Source organism: Tamandua tetradactyla, chromosome 17, assembly GCF_023851605.1.
Source record: "Tamandua tetradactyla isolate mTamTet1 chromosome 17, mTamTet1.pri, whole genome shotgun sequence".
NCBI classification, from domain to species: domain Eukaryota; kingdom Metazoa; phylum Chordata; class Mammalia; order Pilosa; family Myrmecophagidae; genus Tamandua; species Tamandua tetradactyla.
Genome location: NC_135343.1, coordinates 8,039,131 through 8,060,663, shown reverse-complemented (window position 1 = coordinate 8,060,663; position 21,533 = coordinate 8,039,131). Strand labels below are relative to the sequence as shown.

Genomic DNA, 21,533 nt, shown 5'->3' with positions numbered 1-21,533 from the left:
CTCTGGTGTGTTGCTTTCCAGCGGCTAGTAAACTAGAACAGTGACCATAACCTTTAGACTTTATTGTCATAATAAAACAAAATACAAAGCTTAGAGTTGGATCACTTGGCCCTTTTTCTTTTTGTCTCCTCCCAGTTCAAAATGTTTGCATTTCTTGAGACAAAATAAAGTGTCAATGGCTGAGAGATTCCAAACAGAGTCAAGAGGTTATCCTGGAAGTTATTCTTACACATTAAATAGATAGCACCTTTTTAGTTAAGGTGTAACAGAGAGGCTGGAGGGAACTGCCTGAAAATGTAGAGCTGTGTTCCAGTAGCCATGTTTCTTGAAGATAATTGTATAATGATATAGCTTTCACAGTGTGACTGTGTGATTGTGAAAACCTTGTGTCTGATGCTCCTTTTATCTACCTTATCAACAAACGAGTAAAACAAATGGAATAAAAATAAATAATAGGGGGAACAAATGTTAAAATAAATTTAGTTTGAAATGCTAGTGATCAATGAAAAGGAGGGGTAAGGGGTTTGGTATGTATGAATGTTTTTCTGTTATCTTTTTATTTCTTTTTCTGAATTAATGCAAATGTTCTAAGAAATTATCATGATGATGAATATGCAACTATGTGATGCTATTGTGAATTACTGATTATATATGTAGAACAGAATGATCGTAAGTTAAGAATGTTTGTGTTTGTTATATATTTTTTAAAAATTTAAAAATTAATAAAAAAAGAAAAAATATTTGCACTTCTTAATAACCAGCATTCTCGTAGATTTGCTGTTTGGCTCAACAAATTTGAGCCTCAGCACAATCTTTGTTGTTTTAGCCTTCTTCCAGAAAAATCAGACTTGTCTGCTCACTGTAGCCACTCTGCTTCCTGTCATAATGCCACTTTCCCTGGGCATGTAGAAAAGCCTTGCCCTTCTTATACTATGTCACTTTGTGGGGTGGTGCTTGCTCTCTTCTTACAGAAAGTCCAGCGGGTTTTAGGAGCATTCATCTCCTTGATCCTACCACTTCAATTCCTGGCTCCAGCGCCCAGTCCTTTTCAGTCTCTGCAATACAGAGTTTCCTTAGCACAGTGAGTTCAGGCCAGCTAACTGTTTTTGTAAGTAAAGTTTCATTGGAACACAGCCTTGCCCATTTGAGTACCTATTTTCTATGACTGCTTTGGTACTACTGTAGCGGAGTTGAATTGCAACAGAGGCCATATGGACTGCAGAGCTAAAAATACTTACCAGCTCAGCCTTTACAGAAAAAGTTTGCTGATCCCTGTTCTAAAAGAGTTAAAACCAGTAAGGTAATTAGTTATTTCACTTCAGGTATCACTGTATATCCTAAATGTCATCTTTGTTGCCATGTTATGCAAAGATTTATCTATGTTCTTGAATGATTAATAGAGAAATTTTCTTGAAAGGGTATCCTTGTAATTGTTATTATTCAGAATAATATCAGAGGCTATGTAGATTTACAGAAAAATCATGTAGAAAATATAGCGATCCAATATACCTCCCCTCACATGCGCCGCTTTCCTTGTTAACACTTTGTTTCAGTGTGGTACATTGTTACAATTGGTGAAACATTATTATATTAGTTTTGCTGTTAACTGTATTCTGTATTTTTTGTTAGTGTTTACTTTTTGTTGCATAGTCCTATTGATTTTTATTAAATTTTTTTTCTAGTTAAAAATATACAACCTACAATTTCTCCTTTTAATCACAATCAAATATATAACTCAGTGGTATTAGTTACATTCACAATGTTGTGCTGCCCTCTACATCATTCATTACCAAAACTTCTCTGTCACTCCTAACAGAATTCTGTACTGTACCAGTTCCCCATTAACTGCCTATTCCCTAACTCTTCCCTGTCCCCTGATAGCCTGTATTCCAGTTTCTGACTCTATAATGTGCTTTTTCAAATGATTCCATCTCAGTGATAAATATAATATTTGTCTCTTCTTGTATGGCTTATTTCATACAACATGATGTTTTCAAGGTTCATTGTCATTGTCACAACTGAATAATATTCCATTGGGGTTATATACCATGTTTGGTTTATCAGTTCATCTGTTGACGGACACTTGGATTACTTCCATTTTTTGACAGTTGTGGATAATGCTGTTATGAGCAGTGGTAGACAATGATCTGTTCGAATCCCTGGTTTCATTTGTCTTGGGTATCTTGGTAATTGAAAGAAGTGGGTTAGCTTGATCATATATCATTATATTTTCTGAGGAACTGCCAAAGTGTTTTCACAGTGGCTGTACTATTTTACAATCACATCAAAAATGAATGAGGGGCGGGCCGCGGTGGCTCAGCGGGCAAAGTGCTTGCCTGCTATGCCGGAGGACCTCGGTTCGATTCCCGGCCCCACCCCATGTAACAAAAACGGAGAAACAGAATACAATAAAACAAGAAAATGTTTAAAAATGTTTCCCTTTCCTCCTTCCTTCCTTCCTTCTCTCTGTCTTTCCTTTAAAAAAAAAAAAAAAAAAAAAAAAAAAAAAAAAAAAAAAGAATGAGTCTTCCTGTTTTCCACATCCTCTCCAACACGTGTAATTTTCCACTTTTTTAATAGAAGCCACTTTAAAATTGGGTTGTTTCTCTTTGTGTTGTTGACTTGTAGGGCTTCTTTATATATTTTGGATATTAAACCCTTATTGGCTATGTGTTTCCAAATATTTGTATTTTTTATGATGAAGTCATTTGATGCACACTTTTAATTTTGATAAAATTCCATTTATCTAGTTTTTTCTTTTGTTAGGCATGTTTGTGGTATAAAGTTTAAGAAGCTGTTGCCTAGCATAAGGTCCTGGAAGATGCTTCCCTATTTTTCCTTCTAGGAATTTTATAGTTTTTGTTCTTTTATCTATTGATCTATTTTTTATCTATTTTTTGTTAGCTTTTCTGTATGGTGTAAGGTAGGTATGCATCATCATTCTTTTATGTATGTATATCCAGTTTTCCCCATACCATTTGTTGGTGAGACTATTCTTTCCCCCATTGAGTAGACTTGGCACCCTTGTCAAAAATCAGTTGACTATAGATGTGAAGGGTTATTTCTGACTTCTCAATTCAATTCCATTGATTTCTATATCTGTCTTTGTGCCAGTACCATGCTGTTTTGGTTATTATATCTTTGTATTAAGTTTTAAAATTGGGAAATGTGAAGTCCTCCAACTTTGTTCTTTTTTTTCTAGATGGCTTTGGCTGTTTGGAATCCCTTACCCTTCCACATAAATTTGATGTTTGTCCTTTTCATTTCAGCAGAGACAGCTATTGGAATTTTTTGATTGGCATTGCATTGCATCTGTAAATTGCTTTGGGTAGAATTAGCATCTTAATAATGTGTAGTCTTCCAATCCATGAACATGAAAAGCCCTACCATTTTAGGTCTTCTTTGATTTCTTTTAGTAATGTTTTGTAGTTTTCTGTGTGCAAGTCCTATACAGTCTTGTTTAAATTTATTTCTAGATACTTTATTCTTATAGTTGCCATTTAAAATTTTTTTCTTGATTTCATCTTCAGATTTAATTACTAGGTATAGAAATGCTACTGATATTTGCATGTTAATTTTGTATCCTATCATTTTGCTTAATTCATTTGTTAGCTCTAATGCATTACAGTGGACTTTTCAGAATTTTCTCTATATAGGATCATGTCATGTGCAAATAGGGAATGTTTTACTTCTTCCTTTCCAATTAGGATTATTATTATTATTTTTTTTTTGCCTAGTTACTCTGGCTAGATCTTCCAATACGATGTTGAATAATACTGGGAACCCTTGTTTTGTTCTGGATCTCCTAAATAAAGCTCTCACTCTTTCACAGTTAAGTATTATGTCAGCTGTGGTATTTTCATATATGCTCTTTATCATGTTAAGGATGTTGCCCTCTATTCCTAATTTTCTAAGTGTATTTTAAGAATACGTGCTGGGAAGCTAAGCCTACTCATAATTATGCCTGAGTCACCCCCAGAACCTCTTTTGTTCAACTGTGGCTTCTCTGTCTAAGCCAAGTTGGCAAGTGAGCTCACTGCCTTCTACCCTATATGGGACATGACTCCAGTGGTGTAAATCTCCCTGGCAATGTAGAACCTGAATCCTGGGGATGAGCCAAAATCCAGCATCATGGTATTGAGAAAGACTTCTTGACCAAAGAGGGAAAAGAAAAATGAGACAAAATAAAGTTTAAGTGGCTGAGAGATTTCAAACAGAGTCAAATAATCCTGGAGGTTATTCTTATGCATTATATAGATATCCCTTTTTATTTTATGGTATATTGAACTGAAACTGTTGAACGGTATTTCATTAACCTTGATTCTTGAAGATGACTGTATAACTATATAGCTTTTCAATGTGACCATGTGATTGTGAAAACCTTGTGTCTGATGTTCCTTTTATCTGGGGTATGGACAGATGAGTAAAGAAAAAAAACAAAAATAAATAATGGGAGGAATAAAGGGTAAAAGATTGGATAGATTGAAATACTCAATGAGAGGGTAAGGGATATGGGATGTATGAGTTTTTTCTTTTTTCTTTTTTTGGAGTGATGTAAATGTACTAAAAATGATAATGGTGATGAATACATGACTATGTGATGATATGAGCCATTGATTGTATAATATAGTTGGACTGTATTTGTATGAAGATTTCTCAATTAAAATATTTTTTTTAATGGTGCTGAGGTTTTTCCAGTGCCTTTTCTGCATCGGTTTAGATGATCATATGTTTTTTTCCTTTGTTCTATTAATGTGGTATATGATATTAATTAATTATCTTATGTTTAACAACCCTTACATACCTGGGATTAATCCCACTTGCTTATGATGTATAATTCTTTTAATGTCTCATTGGATTCAGTTTGCTAGTGTACTGAGGATTTTGCATCTATATTATTCAGGGATACTGTTCCTGTGGTCTTTATCTAGCTTTGATATTAGGATAATGTTGACCTTATAGAATGAGTTAGGAAGTATTCCTTCCTCTTCAATTTTTTGTAAAGGTTTGGGCAACGATAAATCCCAGAGTGATAACAGTGAATAAATAAAAAAGTATTTGCAAAGTCCCCTTGGGGAAATGGTGAGAAAGCTTCCCCAAGTGGAGAATTCTTGATATTCTTACAAGTATGGGGACAACCATAGCAATAGGCTGAGCCCCTGATCTTGGGGTTTCTTCATATGAAACTTAACCCTGCAAAGGATAGGCTAAGCCAACTTAAAATTAGGCCTGAGAGTTACCCCCAAGAGAACCTCTTCTGCTGCTCAGATGTGGCTTTTCTCTCTCTCAGCCAACACGACAAGCATTCTCACCACCCTCCCCCTCTCTGCGTGGGACATGACTCCCAGGGGTGTGGACCTTCCTGGCAGCATGGGGCAGAAGTCCTAGAATGAGCTGGGACTCAGCATCAAGGGATTGAGAAAACCTTCTCTACCAAAAGGGGGAAGAGTGAAATGAGACGAAATAAAGTGTCAATATCTGAGAGATTCCAGAGTCTAGAGGTTATCCTGGAGGTTATTCTTATGCATTAAATAGATATCACCTGTTTAGATAAGGTGTAATGGAGAGGCTGGAGGGAACTGTCTGAAAATATAGAGCTGTGTTCCAGTAGCCATGTTTCTTGAAGATGGTTGTATAATAATATAGCTTTCACAATGTGACTGTGTGATTGTGAAAACCTTGTGTCTGTGCTCCTTTTATCTACCTTATTGACAGAGGAATAAAACATATGGATTAAAAATAAATAAAACGGGGAACAAATATTAAAATAAATTTAGTAGATTGAAATGCTAGTGATTGGTGAAAGGGAAGGATAAGGGGTATGGTATGTATGAGTTTTCTTTCTGTTTTATTTTTATTTCTTTTTCTGAACTGATGCAAACGTTCTAAGAAATTGTGATGATAAATATACAACTGTGTGATGATATTTTGAGTTATTGATTATATACCAAGAATGGAATGGTTATATGATAAGAATGTTTGTGTTTGTATGAGGTTATTTTTCATAAATAAATAAATAAATAAGAATTAATAACAACAACAACAAAAAAGTTTGGGAAAGATTGGTAATAATTCTTGAAATGTTGAGTAAAATTCACCAGTGAAGCCATCTGGTCCTGGGCTCTTCTTTTTTGGGAGGTTTTTAATAACTGATTGAAATCTCTTTAATTCTTATAGGTCTGTTGAGATCTTCTGTTTCTTCTTGAATCAGTATAGGTAGTTTGTATGTTTCTAGGAATTTGACCATTTCATCTAAGTTTTCTCATTTATTGGCATACGGTTGTTCATAGTATCCTCTTTATATTCCTTTCTGTTTCTGTGGGGTCAGTAGTAATGTCCATCCTTCCATTTCAGATTTCAAATACTTGTGTCTTTTCTCCTTTTTTTCTCTGTGAGTCTAGCTAAAGGTTTGTCAGTTTTATTCATTTTTTCAAAGAACCAACTTTGGTTTTGTTGATTAACTCAGTTGTTTTGTTTTGTTTTTTCTTTATTTCATTTTTCTCCACTTTAATTTTTATTTCCTTCTCCTGCTCATTTTGGACTTAGTTTACTCTTCTTTTTGTAAATCCTGCAGTTATGAGGTAAGATCTCTGGTTTGAGATCTTTCTTCTTCTTTAATAATAAATTTTAAAGCTATAAGTTTTCCTGTCAGCAGTGTCTTTGCTGCATCACATAAGTTTTGGCTTGTGTTTTCATTTTCTTTTGCCTCAAGGTATCTTCTAAGTTCCTTTTTTATTTCTTCTTAAATAACCCATTGATTATTTAAGGGTACCTTGTTTAATTGCCGCATATTTGTGACTTTTCCACTTATTCCTCTGTTAGCGATTTCTAGCTTCATCTCATTGTAACAAGTAACAGATACATTACATTGTTTCGGTATTTTGTAATTTATTGAGACTTGTTTTGTGACTGAACATATGGTCTGTCCTGGGTGGAGCATGATCCATGTACAATATCCTCATTTAAAAAAAATTATTAGAGAAGTTGTGGTTTTATCGAACAGTCATGCATAAAATATTCCCATATACCACCCTATTATTAACAATTGCAAATGTGTGATATATTTGTTATACTTGATAAGCAACTTTTTTATAATTGTACTATTAACTACAATACGTGGTTGCTTGTTGCTTTTAAACACAGTGAAATATGTAGCTCATGATTGCTTTTATTAGAAATTTATTTATTTTTGTATTGTTACCCTTTTTGGTAAATTTTTACTGTTTGCCCTCCATTTTAATTTTTAGATGACCTTTTAGTACTTCATCTCTCTGACCTGATTCGTATGGCATTCATGGCTGCAACTGATCATAGCAACCAGCTGAGGATGGCTGGGCTCCAAGCACTTGAAGACATTATCAAGAAGTTTGCGTCTGTGCCTGAGCCAGAATTTCCAGGTCATGTGATTCTGGAGCAGTATCAAGCTAATGTGAGATTTTCTATTTATTTAGAAACTTAAAAATGATCTATTGAATGAGCTTTAAAGGAAAGAAGACTCCCTGGAAGAATGTACTAGGAATTTCAGTCTACTCATTTATGTAGGATGCATACCTTTAGTCATGTTGTCTGTTACCTAATTTCAGTCATTCCACATTTGAAGAAACAGTAGTCTGAAACTGTTGTAACTATTTTTAAGTTCTGATAGCACATTAGCAATAAAACAAGAATAGAAATTCTAGCCTAGCTGTCCTATCTTGTGTTTAGGTAGTTAGCCATATCATAAAAGATAAAAGGAGCATTCAGAAGAGTGTTTGGGTTTGCTACCATTACTTTTTTAAGTCAAGCTTTAATAAACATTTTTAAAAATAAAAAGCAATTGCCCTTTGTATATTGAAGGATAAATTAATTTTTAATAACAGCATTTAAAATTTATATTGGTAGAATTAATGCTTTCAAAAGATTTTTTATTTCATTCTAAGCTGAAATATAATTGTCTGTTCTGGGATTTATAGCTTTATTTATGTCAGATATTCATATGTATGTCTTGAATAACCTTCTTTTAAAGCAGATCATTTTTGAAGTAAAATGATCTCTAGGGCCTTTTAGTGACTATATGAGGTTTTAGTGCTACTCAATTTTTTAAAGGAATTGCTCTGGTTGTGTGAGAGTCACCATGAGGTAAATACTGGTAGATATATGTTAGAAAAATATAGACATTAAAACAAAACTATTTATTTATTTTTTATCATCTCTGGTACCATGTGACTGTTAGAAAATCTCATTTAGTATTAAGTAGAAACAAAGGACAGTTAAAAAGGATTAATTGCCTGTTTTGTACAACATTCGTGTAGATTTGATACTGATAACCTAGAAAACAAAAGAAAAAATGGTACAGTTTGAGTTTATTGTAAATGAAAAGGAAGATAGGGGAGAGGTGATAAGACAGAAAGGAACAAAGGTATATTTTGTGTGTTTTCATCTCCAAAGGCATAGGACACTTTATGTTTATTATTTATCTTTAAAAATAAAATGCTTGTATTAATTTTTCTAGGTGGGAGCTGCTCTAAGACCAGCTTTTTCACAAGATACTCCATCAGACATAATAGCAAAAGCTTGCCAAGTAAGTAGAAAAAACGGTTTTCTGTGGTTAATGTTAATGTTGACACAGCTTTTTTTTTTTTGCATGGGCAGGCATTGGGAATCGGACCTGGGTCTCTGGCATGGCAGGCAAGAACTCTGCCTGCTGAGCCACCATGGCCCACCAACAGATATTTTTTTAACATCATTTCCTAGAAAGAAGAAAAACCAAATAATATTTATTTTTATCTTGGATGTACAACTATCGCAGTTTGCTTTTTTATTCTGTATCAAATGATGAAATTGTAAATGTTAATTGCATTCCTTTTTCAGTGGTAGCTGAGGGCATGTCTTTGGGTCTTAGATTATCCAAAAGCAAACAGACATCTGAAAATCATGAGTAGCTAAATAAAAGTAAGATCTTAAAATCTATAGTAATTAAAGAATGTGTAGCAATGAATAATTAATGTTTTTTTAACCACAGATTGTGAAAATTCTGCAAGTTTCTAGGTATTAAATTATTTTGAAAAAGAATTTCACAATATGGAAATTTTATTGCAAAATTAGTCCCAGGGGATAATTCTCACAATATTGTGTCTTCAGGGTATCTCAGAAACATCCAAAGCATATTTGAGCTTACACCTTTAATAGAGTATTCTCATCCTGATAAAGAATTCATGTTTTAAGCTCTAATGTTTCAGAGAAATCAGATTTTTTTTATGCTTACCTAAGAATAGAAGAGAAGCAACTCTCTCTTTCACTCCTCCCTGTTCTGGAGTATAATACTGTGTTCCATCATTTTAACTTAGAATCCATGATCAACCATCATGTGACCTCCATGTAAAGAATGTTCTGCTCTCTGCAATGATAGGTTTAAAACTGTGGCTTTGTTCCCTCTATAACTGAATAGAATTGCATCTTTCTTCCATTAAGATTTATTTCTCTGAATCCTGCTCCCTTGATGATGGCCTTCAGAGAAATGAGCTCCTATCAACAGGAGACCTTAGGTCTGCTTAGGTCTGCAAGAGAGAGCCTTAGGTTCATGGATCATGGTACTTACAAGTGCAAATCTTGGAGTTAGAGTATGTAATTTGGCTTGGACTACTGACATATGAACATCAAAAATCACAATCATGGTAAATATATAATTATGATGTTTCAGAGCATTGTATTTAAGCAGACAAAATTTCCTATAAAACTTCTGATCATTAGAAAAGCAATGTCTGTTAGAATTTTCATTCTTGTTAGTAACTAGTATGAATATTTTCTTGTAACCAAATTTGCCTTGAACTTTTTATTTCTTTTCTATAAGAAGCTTCTTTTCTAGTAGCAGACTTAAATTTGTAACTTGCTCTCCTGTTGGTGGGAAACCTGGTTTTGAAATAGGTGAAACAGACATTGCAAGTTTCTTTCCTTACAAAAAAGGAAGGAATTAGCTTTGCGCAGATAATAAAACATGGCATTCCAACTTGCTTATTAGAATAAACATCATGTTATGAAATCTTAAAATCAGGATTATTGTTAGATAGTACTGTAGAGATCTTTAAATGTATCACAATTGAGAACAATTGTCAGTGGATTACTCAAAAATCACTTAAAGCAGTGTCAGAAACACATGTTTGATACATACCATAGATATTTTATTTCAACTTAAAATTTATAGACAGTCATTCACCAATCTTTTGATGTAGGGCCAAGTATTTCTTTGAATGAGGTTTTGCTGATTCAGTGCTGCTTTGTTCTTTGCCATAAACTTAATCCATAATGTGCGTTATCTGTAATTTATAATTTATTTCTTTAAAGTGAAGAGCGTACTGTTTTTGCAAAGCAAACTTAGTACCAAATCCCCAATCTTTACAGTTTTCCTCAACATTTCCATTTATGTTTTTACCAAATCTCACAGAAATATTTATCAAATCTCTTCAATATATTTAATTCAGTTACCTTAGGAATAACAGGCTCATATTTAATGTCTCTTTCTTTTCAGGCTCATATTTAGTGTCTCTTCACTTTAAAAGTCATATTTCAGCATTGTTATGCCTGGCATTTTACTTTACATCATTTTGTCCCTAATTGATAACAGTTAGTTAGGAAATGTCCTTCCTAATTTTTATTAAATTTAGTTTTGAATTATTTGCTATTATGATTATAAGATAATTGTTCTAGTTTGCAAGCTTACTGGAATGCAATATCCAGAAATGAGTGGCTTTTGAGAAGAGGAATTTAATAAGTTGCAAATTTACAATTCTAAGGCTGTGAAACTGTCCAAATTAAAGCAAGGCTGTAGAAATGTCCAATCTAAGGCATCCAGGTAAAGATACCTTGGTTCAAGAAGGTTTTGATGATGTTAGGGGTATCTCTCTCAAATGGAAAGGCACATGTCGGCTAGCTTTCTCTCTAGGGTTCTTGTTTCCTCCAGGTGCATTTTCCTTCTTCACTTCCAGAGGTCTCAGGCTGTGTGGATTCTTGCAGCTCTGAAGCTTTTTCCCAAATGTTTCCTCTTTTAAAGGATTCCAGTAAACTAATCAAGACCCACCTGGAGCAAGACCTACATCTCACTGTAATCAAAGTCTAATACCCACAACTGGGTGTGTCTTATCTCCTTGGAGATAATCTAATCGAATTTCCAACCTATAGTGCTGGATAGAGATAAAAGAAACAGCTGCCTCCACAAGATGGATCGGGATTACAATATAATTTTTCTAGGATATATAATCCTTTCAAATTAGCACATAATTAAATAGTTTACATAAATATATATTCTCAACTTTAAAAAGGTTTCAATCAAGAACACAAGTCCATTTACCACAATTCAAAATCACATACTCTGAATACTCTGAAAACCAAAAATAAGCCCCAAACCAAGTTTTTCATAATTCTTTTGTCAGTGAAAGCTGATCTAACTTGTACTCACTTGGCCTAGGCCTGAAGCCAAGTAAGGCTATAGTATGGATTTTTCTCCTTGGTGTGATTCTTAATACATTTCATTGTAAAAATATCCTTTCATTAATTATGGGGTGCTGACACATATCTTGCTTGGCCTATTCTTTAGTGAGGTTTGTGTACCTTATAAACAAACATTCATGGACTATGAAAGAGGTCTCAACCCAAGGATTTCAGATGAGAAAGTGAGGACTTTTAATTACTGTCAATTGAAGTTGGCACTGTCACACCACCTTTTCCTTGAAATTCTTCAGCTGCCTTCAATATCACTGTGTGTGTCTGGTTTTCATTTTGCTTTTTCAATTTCTTTCACTGTTTATTCTTTTTCCACTTGTCTCGTAAGTATAACCTATTTTCCCTGTGTTTTGTCCTTAAAGACTTTGTTTCCCTCATCCTTCAACAAACTTAGCTAGCAACTTTGCCTTTGTTCTAACCTCTGCGAAGGAATCCCAGTTCTATAGAGTTACCCTTGACTCCTGAAGTCCAGAGCCAAGTTTCCAATTGCCTGCTTAAATATCTCTTACTGACACTTCAAACTCAGCAGACCAAAATGTTCACAGACGAAGTCATGCTGTCTAATTCTTATCTTTACCAAACTTTTACTGTTTTCCTGTTTATCTTCTTTAGGCAGTAGTGTCACTGTCCTTCCGTTCATCCAAGTCAGAAGTTTTGGCCATCAAAGTTTCGGCAGTCTTTGATTCATCTCTTTTTTTTTTTTTTTTTTTTTTACAGAGAAGGAAGGAAGGATAGAAGGAAGGAAGGGAGGAAGAAAGGGAAACATCTTAAACATTTTCTTATTTTTTATTATATTTTGTTTGTTTGTTTGTTTTTTTTACATGGGCTGGGGCCGGGAATCGAACCGGGGTCCTCCGGCATGGCAGTCAAGCACTCTTGCCCGCTGAGCCACCGCGGCCCGCCATGATTCATCTCTTTTTATACCTCCCTGTCCTCACCCCCTAAGAATATGTAATTGGTTTTCAAATCCTGTATTTCTGCTTCCAGATTGCTCCCAGATATCTCTCTTTTTTTTCATTCCATTCCCAGTTGTATCCAGAGCATGTGTTCTGTAGCATTATAAGTCACTTAACTCTTTCCTCTACATAGGTACTAGAACAATTTTCCTAAAGCACAATCCTAATATCATCCCCCTACTCTGATACCTTTGGAAACTCATAATTGCCTACAGAATGAAGTCTGAATTCAGTTCTGATGGTATTTAAATTCTACCATAATCTCATCACAACTAAATCTAATCTTGTATTTTACCCATGTAATTTTCCTATGTCTATACACATAAACCTCCTGATAGCTAAACCTTCCCATTTCTTCTTTTACAATTAATCTGTCTCTTCTCTGCTTTCCCATGGATTTTTTTAATGTGTTGTGTGGCATTCATAAAACCTCCCCATGTGTTCATTCAATCTGTGATCTCTTACTTGAGGGCAAGTAGTAGGTTTTTCCCCCCTTATTTTTTTAATCACTTCCGTAGCATCTAGCACAACCCTTTGCCTATGATTAGTATTCAGAAATTTTGTTGAAGACTTATTCATAACTGAACTAATTTGGGTAGAAATTTTTTTTTTTTGTTAAAATCTTTGTTTTATTAGACTATGGGTATATGGTAAGTAAGTAATGTTTTTCAACATACGAGTACAATAAAATCCATACTTGCTGTTAATTTATTATAAGATGATATTAAAGCATGGTATTAGGTTTGTTTTTGTTTTGTTGTTTTTCTTCCTTTGGGAAAAAGCATCATTTTCTTTACTCCATTTTCTTATATACAATGCAATTTTTTTTTATACAAAATTTTCTCAATTTTTCTTTGGCTAGGTATGCAGTACATGGATTGGAAGTGGAGTTGTTAGTGATCTCAATGATCTTCGTCGAGTACACAATCTCCTTGTTTCTTCTCTGGACAAAGTTCAGGCTGGAAAAGGATCCTCAAGCCAGCTATATCGAGAGAGTGCCACGACTATGGAAAAACTGGCTGTTCTCAAAGCATGGGCAGAGGTAACTGTGGCCTGTTGCATTTTTTTTTAATTTTTTATTTTTAAACCGTTTTTATTATGAAATATATATACAAAAATAAATAAATGTCAAAGCACACAATAATAGTTAGTTATAGAACAGATTTCAGAGTTTGGTATGGGTTACTATTCAACAATTTTAGGTTTTTCCTTCTAGCTTCTCCAAGACACTGGAGACTAAGAAATATCAATGCAATGATTCAGCATAACGTATTCATTTATTAAATCCTATCTTCTCTGTTTTAACTCTTCCACTCTTCCTTCTCCTTTCATCCTTCTTCCAGTCTTTAGGTGTATTTAAGGTATGCCCTTTCTAATTTCTTCATGTTGGAAGGGGTTTCGATGGTATGGGATGGGGATGGAACTAGTTGGTGATCTCGGAGAGACTGGCCCCTCGGGGTTTCAGGACTTACCTGGCCTAGGAACCCATCTGGAGGTTGTAGGTTTCTGGAAAGTAATCTTAGTATGTGAAACTTTTGTAGAATCTCAGGTAGAGCCCTAGGTGTTCTTTAGGGTTAACAGGAATGCTTTTGGTTGTGGTTTGGCAAAGCATGATAATTAGCAATATCTAACTAAAGCTTGCTTAAGAGTACATTGAGAATAGTCTTTCCACTCTATTTGAACTCTCTCAGCCACTGATACCTTATTTTGTTAGATTTCTTTTCCCCCTTTTGGTCAGAAAGCATTGTTGATCCCACAGTGCCAGGGCCAGGCTCATCCCTGGGAGTCATGTCCCATGTTGACAAGGAGACTTTTCACCCCTGGATGTCATGTCCCATGTAGATGGGAGGGTAATGATTTTCCTTGCAGAGTTGTGCTTAGAAAGAGAGAAGTGTATCCTATTGCATTTTAACCATTTCTCCATCCATGAGAAAATAGCCCTTTACTCCTGTTAGTGAAATTTTTTTGTTTGATTTTGGTTTTCTTAAAACTGACTGTTTTCTAGTCTCTAGGTTTTGAAAATCTGTTATCTGGTCTTTATCAATGAAACACATACACATTCACGGCTTAAAAGAATTCTTATAAACCTTTGAAAATTATATTTTCTTAATCAGTGTTTTGAAAACCTCTATATTCAGAAAGGGCTGTCTTTGCATATTATAAGGCAATTAGGCAAGGGACGTCCACAATTATAAATAACAGAAAATCTTTTGTGCCAAGAACTTTTTATTTGATTAAATTTCAGAGATTTGCCACTACTTGTTGATATCAAGGCTGCTGGGTTTTTGTTTTTGTTGTTTGTTTATTTTAATAGCTTGATCTTGCCTCTCTTATTCCCATAGCCATGTACTTTATAATTATATTGTTTTAAATTCACTTTTCTAAATTCCTTCCGCCAGATGCGTTTACATTTTTAGAGTTTGCCCTCAGATATTTCATGTAACTCTTTAGTCCTTTCTCTGACAGTCCACTATCTCACGTCTCTATTTCCATGGTATCAACAGCCTATGATAATGAATAGGGAATTACCAGTAAAAGCATGCAACAATCAAATCATATAATTTGGATAAAAGATCTATTTCTTTTTTTTCCACAGAAGAGGTGGAAAAACATAGAGCCCAATAATATATTATCTAAAGCTAGTTTTTCTCCTGATTTGTAGATTATGGATCATGGTGTCTTTCAAATAGAGTATCCCTAGGCGTTCCTTTATTTTACCTTGCTGCCATTTTGGCCTAGACAAGAAAAATATTTTTTGTTCTTGATAAAATTGAACATCACTCTCATTTGATAAAATGATTTTCTAATTGATAAAATTTTAAATTTTCTCAAAATTAATGCAAATCTCCACTTTTAGATGGAAAATATGCTTGAATATGTCTGTTTTCTTACTTTTAAATTAATAGAAATACTGTATTCATCTTCACATGTCTAAATTTTTAACTAAAACTTAACTCCTTTTTTTCCTCTGTAGAAAATATGCCCCAGATGATTTTGTGATTTTTAAAAAAAAATAAGTAGCCTCCAAAATTGTTCTTAAATCTCCAGCCCCATTGGTTAACTTCCCCAAATGTGGAGATACTGTCATGTAGTTGATGATCATAAAGGTCATTTGCTGTTGAACTAGTTCTCTGCTGACTTGCACACATGCTTGCCTCACCTAATGGGAGGTTTCCCTTATTTCAGTATAAAAGCATTAAAAAGTTGAGCCATAGGACCTAGAACAGGTTCTATCTCTACAACTTACCATCTGTGTGAATTGGTCAAATGATTTGTTCTCTCATAGCTTCAGTTTCCTCATTACAAAATAAAATATCTTCTTCTAAGGCAATGTATATAATATAAAGGGCCAAGCACTGTGCCTAACACACAGTAGAAGATAAATATTTGCTCCAAGTATTAGATCAGAACTCATGTAACTAAATTGATAACGCATGTCTTTATTTGGTACTCTCCTATTTTTGTGTAACTTGGTACTATGATTTAATTATTTGCACCTCAAGCTGAGCCTATAAATTGTTTAGGTACCCTTTTCTCTAATTAGCTTTCTTTCCTTCATCATTCTGGTCACATGCCCACCATATTCTAGATTCCTCTACTCAGGACCTTTCTTCACTCCTCCTTTTATTCCTCAGAAAGTTGAGGATCCTCAGATCATTTCCTTCCACTTTTTAGGTTTGTGTGGCTTGATGACTGCCCTTTCTACCTGTGTAACACTAGGCAAATTATTTAACTGTCTCTCTAAGCCTTTCTCCCCTTAGAAGGTTGATAGTAATTATATACACTTCATTGTATTATAGTGTGAGTTAAATGAAATAATCAATGTAAAGGACTTTATACAGTACCTGCCACATTAAACATGCACAATTAATACTACTTGCTGTTATAATTATTATTTTAACATCTTCCTCCAACCAAGGACTGACTTTTCTTATTCTCTTACCTCCCACTCTCTGATTCAACAAAATGTTACTGAGCATCAAGTCCTTGCCAAACTAGCTGCTAATAATACTGTTAGTGAACAAGACAGATGTACTACATTTACTAAGGAAAACAGATTATTAAATGAGTAAATGCAACAACATTTATGAATGTTATAGGAGAAATAAAGTGTGTTTTGGAACACATAGCAAAGCCACCTGAAATACTCTAGGCGCTCAGAGTAGTTTTCTTGGGGAAAATAACATTTAAGTTGAGAATTGGAGGATGAGGGTAGATGTTAACTAAGCATGAGAGCGAAGAGAAAACTGTTCCAAGCCCAGTGCTGTTATGTCTGCTTTTCTATCTTCTCCCTCTCCCTCTTTCTCCTTCTCCTATTCTTCCCTAACTCAGCATCCCTTTCAATTTACTTTTTTCTCTTTCCACTTCACATCTAGGTGTATTGAAAATGTTTCCTTATCTTCACTATCTCAGCTGTTCAGTCACTCACTTTCAATTCCCTGCAATCTATATTTAACTTCACCATGCCATTGAAACTATTCTCAGTAAAATCACTAATAACATAATTATCCAAATTATTCAACTCTTTTCAATCCCTGTCTTACTTCACCTCTCTACATTTGATATTTTCTCCTCCTAAATATTCTCTGCTTCTCTTGTCTTCCCTTGTAATGCTACTCTCTTGTATCTCCTCAGTTCCTTTGGACTGTCCATTCTCTATCACTTGCTGACATGTCTGCCTTCCTGCTCTTTATGTTGTATTCTTCTTGTGCCTTTATTATTCATCCGCTCCCACAACCTGTAGCATTTACTTGTACGTTAAAAGTTCTAGCTCTACGTCTCTACGCAGACTGCTCTCTTAAATTACAATCACGTATTTTCAGCTGTCTGTTAGACATATACCTGAATGACCCATAGAGGCCTCCTACCCACATGTCTAAAATAAGACCCCCTGTGTTCTTATTCTTCATTTTTCTCCTTTAACTTACCTAACTTCTGCTGTCTTCAGATCAGAGCCTGGACATTGTTTTATTTTTATTTTTTTAGGGTTATTTTAACTACCTTTTCTTCTTCAAACTCCCTCATCTTACATTTGTAAGTGACTAATTCCTATCTGTTTTATTTCATTAATTACATCATTGAAAAATAACATAATTTTGTTCTGATAGTGAAAATAAACATCTTCACTGCATGAATTTGATATGTTGTGAAGAGGGATAGAAAAGAAAATAAAGCTCATCTGTAATCATAATACCCAGAGATAACTCCTGTTAATATTTTGATGTATATCACTGCACATATGTACACATAGGTGCAAAAAAAAAAAGAATAAGAATCCTATTCAAATAGCTACTTGAAAAAAAACTTAAAAATAAATCATGGCTACCTTTTCCATATCTATAAATAGGTGCTTCTCGTCTTTCTTCACTGCTTTGTTCAGATCCTCATCACCTGTCAACTTGCCTCTGCAGTCATATGTGAACTGGCTTTTGTACGATCAGTCTTTTCTTTCCGCAACTGTGTCTGTACAGATTCTTAAAATAATCATTCTAAGATGCAAATCTTGTGCCAAGGGCACGAAATGACAGTTCACAAAGAGGAAATCAAGCTGTACACATACATATGGGAAAAAATATGGTTAAAAAAAATTCCTCAGTTAAATTAACATGATTTTTGAAATGATAGTAAATCTGTTCTAAAAGGTGGTATGTTTCAAAACACTTTCTAAAAACTCTTCACATCTTGTTGAACAATTTCTCCTAAAGAATGTTTAAGACTATGCACAAATATTCTGCTACCAAGATGTTTGTCATGTTTTTTATTCCTCTATAAAATGATAAAGGTAACCTAAATATATTTCTTTATGCTGAAACATGAGATAATGTGTAAAATGAATTGGAAATCAGGTTAAAAAGTCTACACACACACACACACACACACACACACACCCCGTACATACATGGTTATTTTAAAAATTCTGTGTATATACAAAATAACTAGAATTTTAACGATATTGTATCTGACTGGTAGGATTATATATAGATTTTAGTTTCTTAATTTTGATTATGCTTCTGATTTTTCTACAGTGAACTTGTTTTTCTAAGATAATATCTAATAAGAGAAATAAACCTAAAATTTATTTTAAAAAAAATCTGAAAATCTGTTCTCATATATTTCAGAAAGCAGTGTAAAGTATAGAGCCCTTTTAGAAAGCTTTTGTCAGTGTCTATTCAGAACCATAAAAATAGTTATAATTACTGACCCAGCAATTCCATTTCTGGGATTTTATCCTTTTTTTTCTTTTTTTTTCATGGACAAGCACTGGGAATCAAACCCAGGTCTCCAGCATGGCAGGCGAGAACTCTGCCACTGAGCCACCGTGTCCCACCCTCTGGGACATTATCCTATGGAAAAATATCCAAAATATAGAGACGAGATATGTTTATAAAAATGTTTGCTTACAGTGTTTTCGTAATATGAAGAAATGAATACCTTTTGCCATTGAAATCTATGTCTCATCTTAACTTCTCAAGCTTAAGTAGAGAATCAGAAGTAAATAAAAAATTTTACCCAGAGGGAAACTGTTAGATGTTTTATAGACCATCCATTAGGAAAAATGATTATGAAGACTAGTATCACATGGAAGAAGCTTGTGATATGTTAAATGGATAAAATTTATTGATACGATATGTTAAATGGATAAAATTTTGCTCTGGACAGCAAAAAAGACAATATGAAAATGTGGAAATTGGGATTATGAGTAATTTAAAAACTCTTATTTTACAAACTTTTTATGGTATAATTGTTAAAATAAAGTTAAAAGTTAAGGAAAATTATATACTTCTGACCTTAAAATCCTTAGTAATTGCCCTCGCTTTTTCCTTACTTACAGAGTAAAATTTTTATTCCACTGTGCATAAAGGCCCCTCACAACCTCACCCATGTCTACGTTTTGCTTTATCTTCAGCTACTACTTCTGCCTTATATACTGTGCTCAGTCTATACCAAAAAATTTGCATTTTTCTCAAAAGACCCTGCTGTTTCATATTTTTATGTTCTTGCTCTTGATATTCACTCTGTCTGGAATCTCCTCTTCCACCTTTCTTTCCTGAGAACAGTTGAACACTTTTTGTCCTTGAAAACTCTTTTTCCTGTTTCTCGTACTCCCAAGATTGTAATCCTTCTATCCTTTCTTGGTGCTCCCTAAGATTTCTTCATTCACTCCAGAAACCATCAGATGTTCCCTGGGTGACAAGTCCTGTAAGACTGGCACCTGCATGGAATGTAGTGGAGCAGAAAGCTCATTAAAAGCACATTTAAAAATATGTATTTTTATTGCTAAAACAAAATAGAAATATACAAACACTGTTAATATACAAACATTCCATACATGGTGTACAATCAGTGGCTCATAATATCATCATTTCATTGTGTGTTCATCACCATGATCATTTTTAGAATATTTGCATCACTCCAGAAAAAGAAATAAAAGAGACAAAATTCATGCATACCGTACCCCTTAGCCCTCCCTCTCATTCACCACTAGTATTTCCATCTACCCAATTTATTTTAACTTTTTTTTCTTGTAACAATTTTTTTTATTAGTTAAAGAAAAAAAGAAATTAACACAACATTTAGAAATCATTCCATTCTACATATGCAATCAGTAATTCTTAACATCATCACATAGATGCATGATCATCATTTCTTAGTACATTTGCATCGATTTCGGAAAAGAACTAGCAAAACAACAGAAAAAGATATAGAATGTTAATATAGAGAAAAAAATAAAAATAATAATAATAGTAAAAAAAAAAGACACAAACAAAAGAACAGACAAACAAAAAAAAACTATAGCTCAAATGCAGCTTCATTCAGTATTTTAACATGATTACTTTACAATTAGGTATTATTGTGCTGTCCATTTTTGAGTTTTTGTATCTAGTCCTGTTGCACAGTCTGTATCCCTTCAGCTCCAATTACTCATTATCTTACCCTGTTTCTAAGTCCTGTTGGTCTCTGTTACCAATGACATATTCCAAGTTTATTCTCGAATGTCGGTTCACATCAGTGGGACCATACAGTATTTGTCCTTTAGTTTTTGGCTAGACTCACTCAGCATAATGTTCTCTAGGTCCATCCATGTTATTACATCCTTCATAAGTTTATTCTGTCTTAAAGCTGCATAATATTCCATCGTATGTATATACCACAGTTTGTTTAGCCACTCGTCTGTTGATGGACATTTTGGCTGTTTCCATCTCTTTGCAATTGTAAATAACACTGCTATAAACATTGGTGGTCAAATGTCCGTTTGTGTCTTTGCCCTTAAGTCCTTTGAGTAGATACCTAGCAATGGTATTGCTGGGTCGTATGGCAATTCTATATTCAGTTTTTTGAGGAACCGCCAAACTGCCTTCCACAGTGGTTGCACCATTTGACATTCCCACCAACAGTGGATAAGTGTGCCTCTTTCTCCGCATCCTCTCCAGCACTTGTCATTTTCTGTTTTGTTGATAATGGCCGTTCTGGTGGGTGTGAGATAATATCTCATTGTGGTTTTGATTTGCATTTCTCTAATGGCCAGGGACATTGAGCATTTCTTCATGTGCCTCTTGGCCATCCGTATTTCCTCTTCTGAGAGGTGTCTGTTCAAGTCTTTTTCCCATTTTGTAATTGGGTTGGCTGTCTTGTTGTTGTTGAGTTGAACAATCTCTTTATAAATTCGGGATACTAGACCTTTATCTGATATGTCGTTTCCAAATATTGTCTCCCATTGTGTAGGCTGTCTTTCTACTTTCTTGATGAAGTTCTTTGATGCACAAAAGTGTTTAATTTTGAGGAGCTCCCATTTATTTATTTATTTCTTCAGTGCTCTTGCTTTAGGTTTAAGGTCCATAAAACCGCCTCCAATTGTAAGTTTCATAAGATATCTCCCTACATTTTCCTCTAACTGTTTTATGGTCTTAGACCTAATGTTTAGATCTTTGATCCATTTTGAGTTAACTTTTGTATAGGGTGTGAGATACGAGTCTTCTTTCATTCTTTTGCATATGGATATCCAGTTCTCTAGGCACCATTTATTGAAGAGACTGTTCTGTCCCAGGTGAGTTGGCTTGACTGCCTTATCAAAGATCAAATGTCCATAGATGAGCGGGTCTA

At 34.2% G+C, this 21,533-nt stretch overlaps 1 protein-coding gene across 4 annotated transcripts in view; it reads left to right on the top strand.

The window, feature by feature from the left end:
• The window catches only part of HEATR5B (HEAT repeat containing 5B), a 208,395-nt gene that overhangs the window by 101,895 nt on the left and 84,967 nt on the right, over positions 1–21,533 (top strand). For all 4 annotated transcript variants that reach the window (XR_013164177.1, XM_077133986.1, XM_077133984.1 and 1 more), the window contains exons 25-27: positions 7,248–7,429; positions 8,492–8,560; positions 13,294–13,473. Coding sequence is in view for 3 of the 4 variants with exons in the window: in XM_077133986.1 (XP_076990101.1) it covers positions 7,248–7,429; positions 8,492–8,560; positions 13,294–13,473 (431 nt within the window). In the remaining variant the exon portion in view is untranslated. The remainder of the gene's footprint in view (positions 1–7,247; positions 7,430–8,491; positions 8,561–13,293; positions 13,474–21,533) is intronic.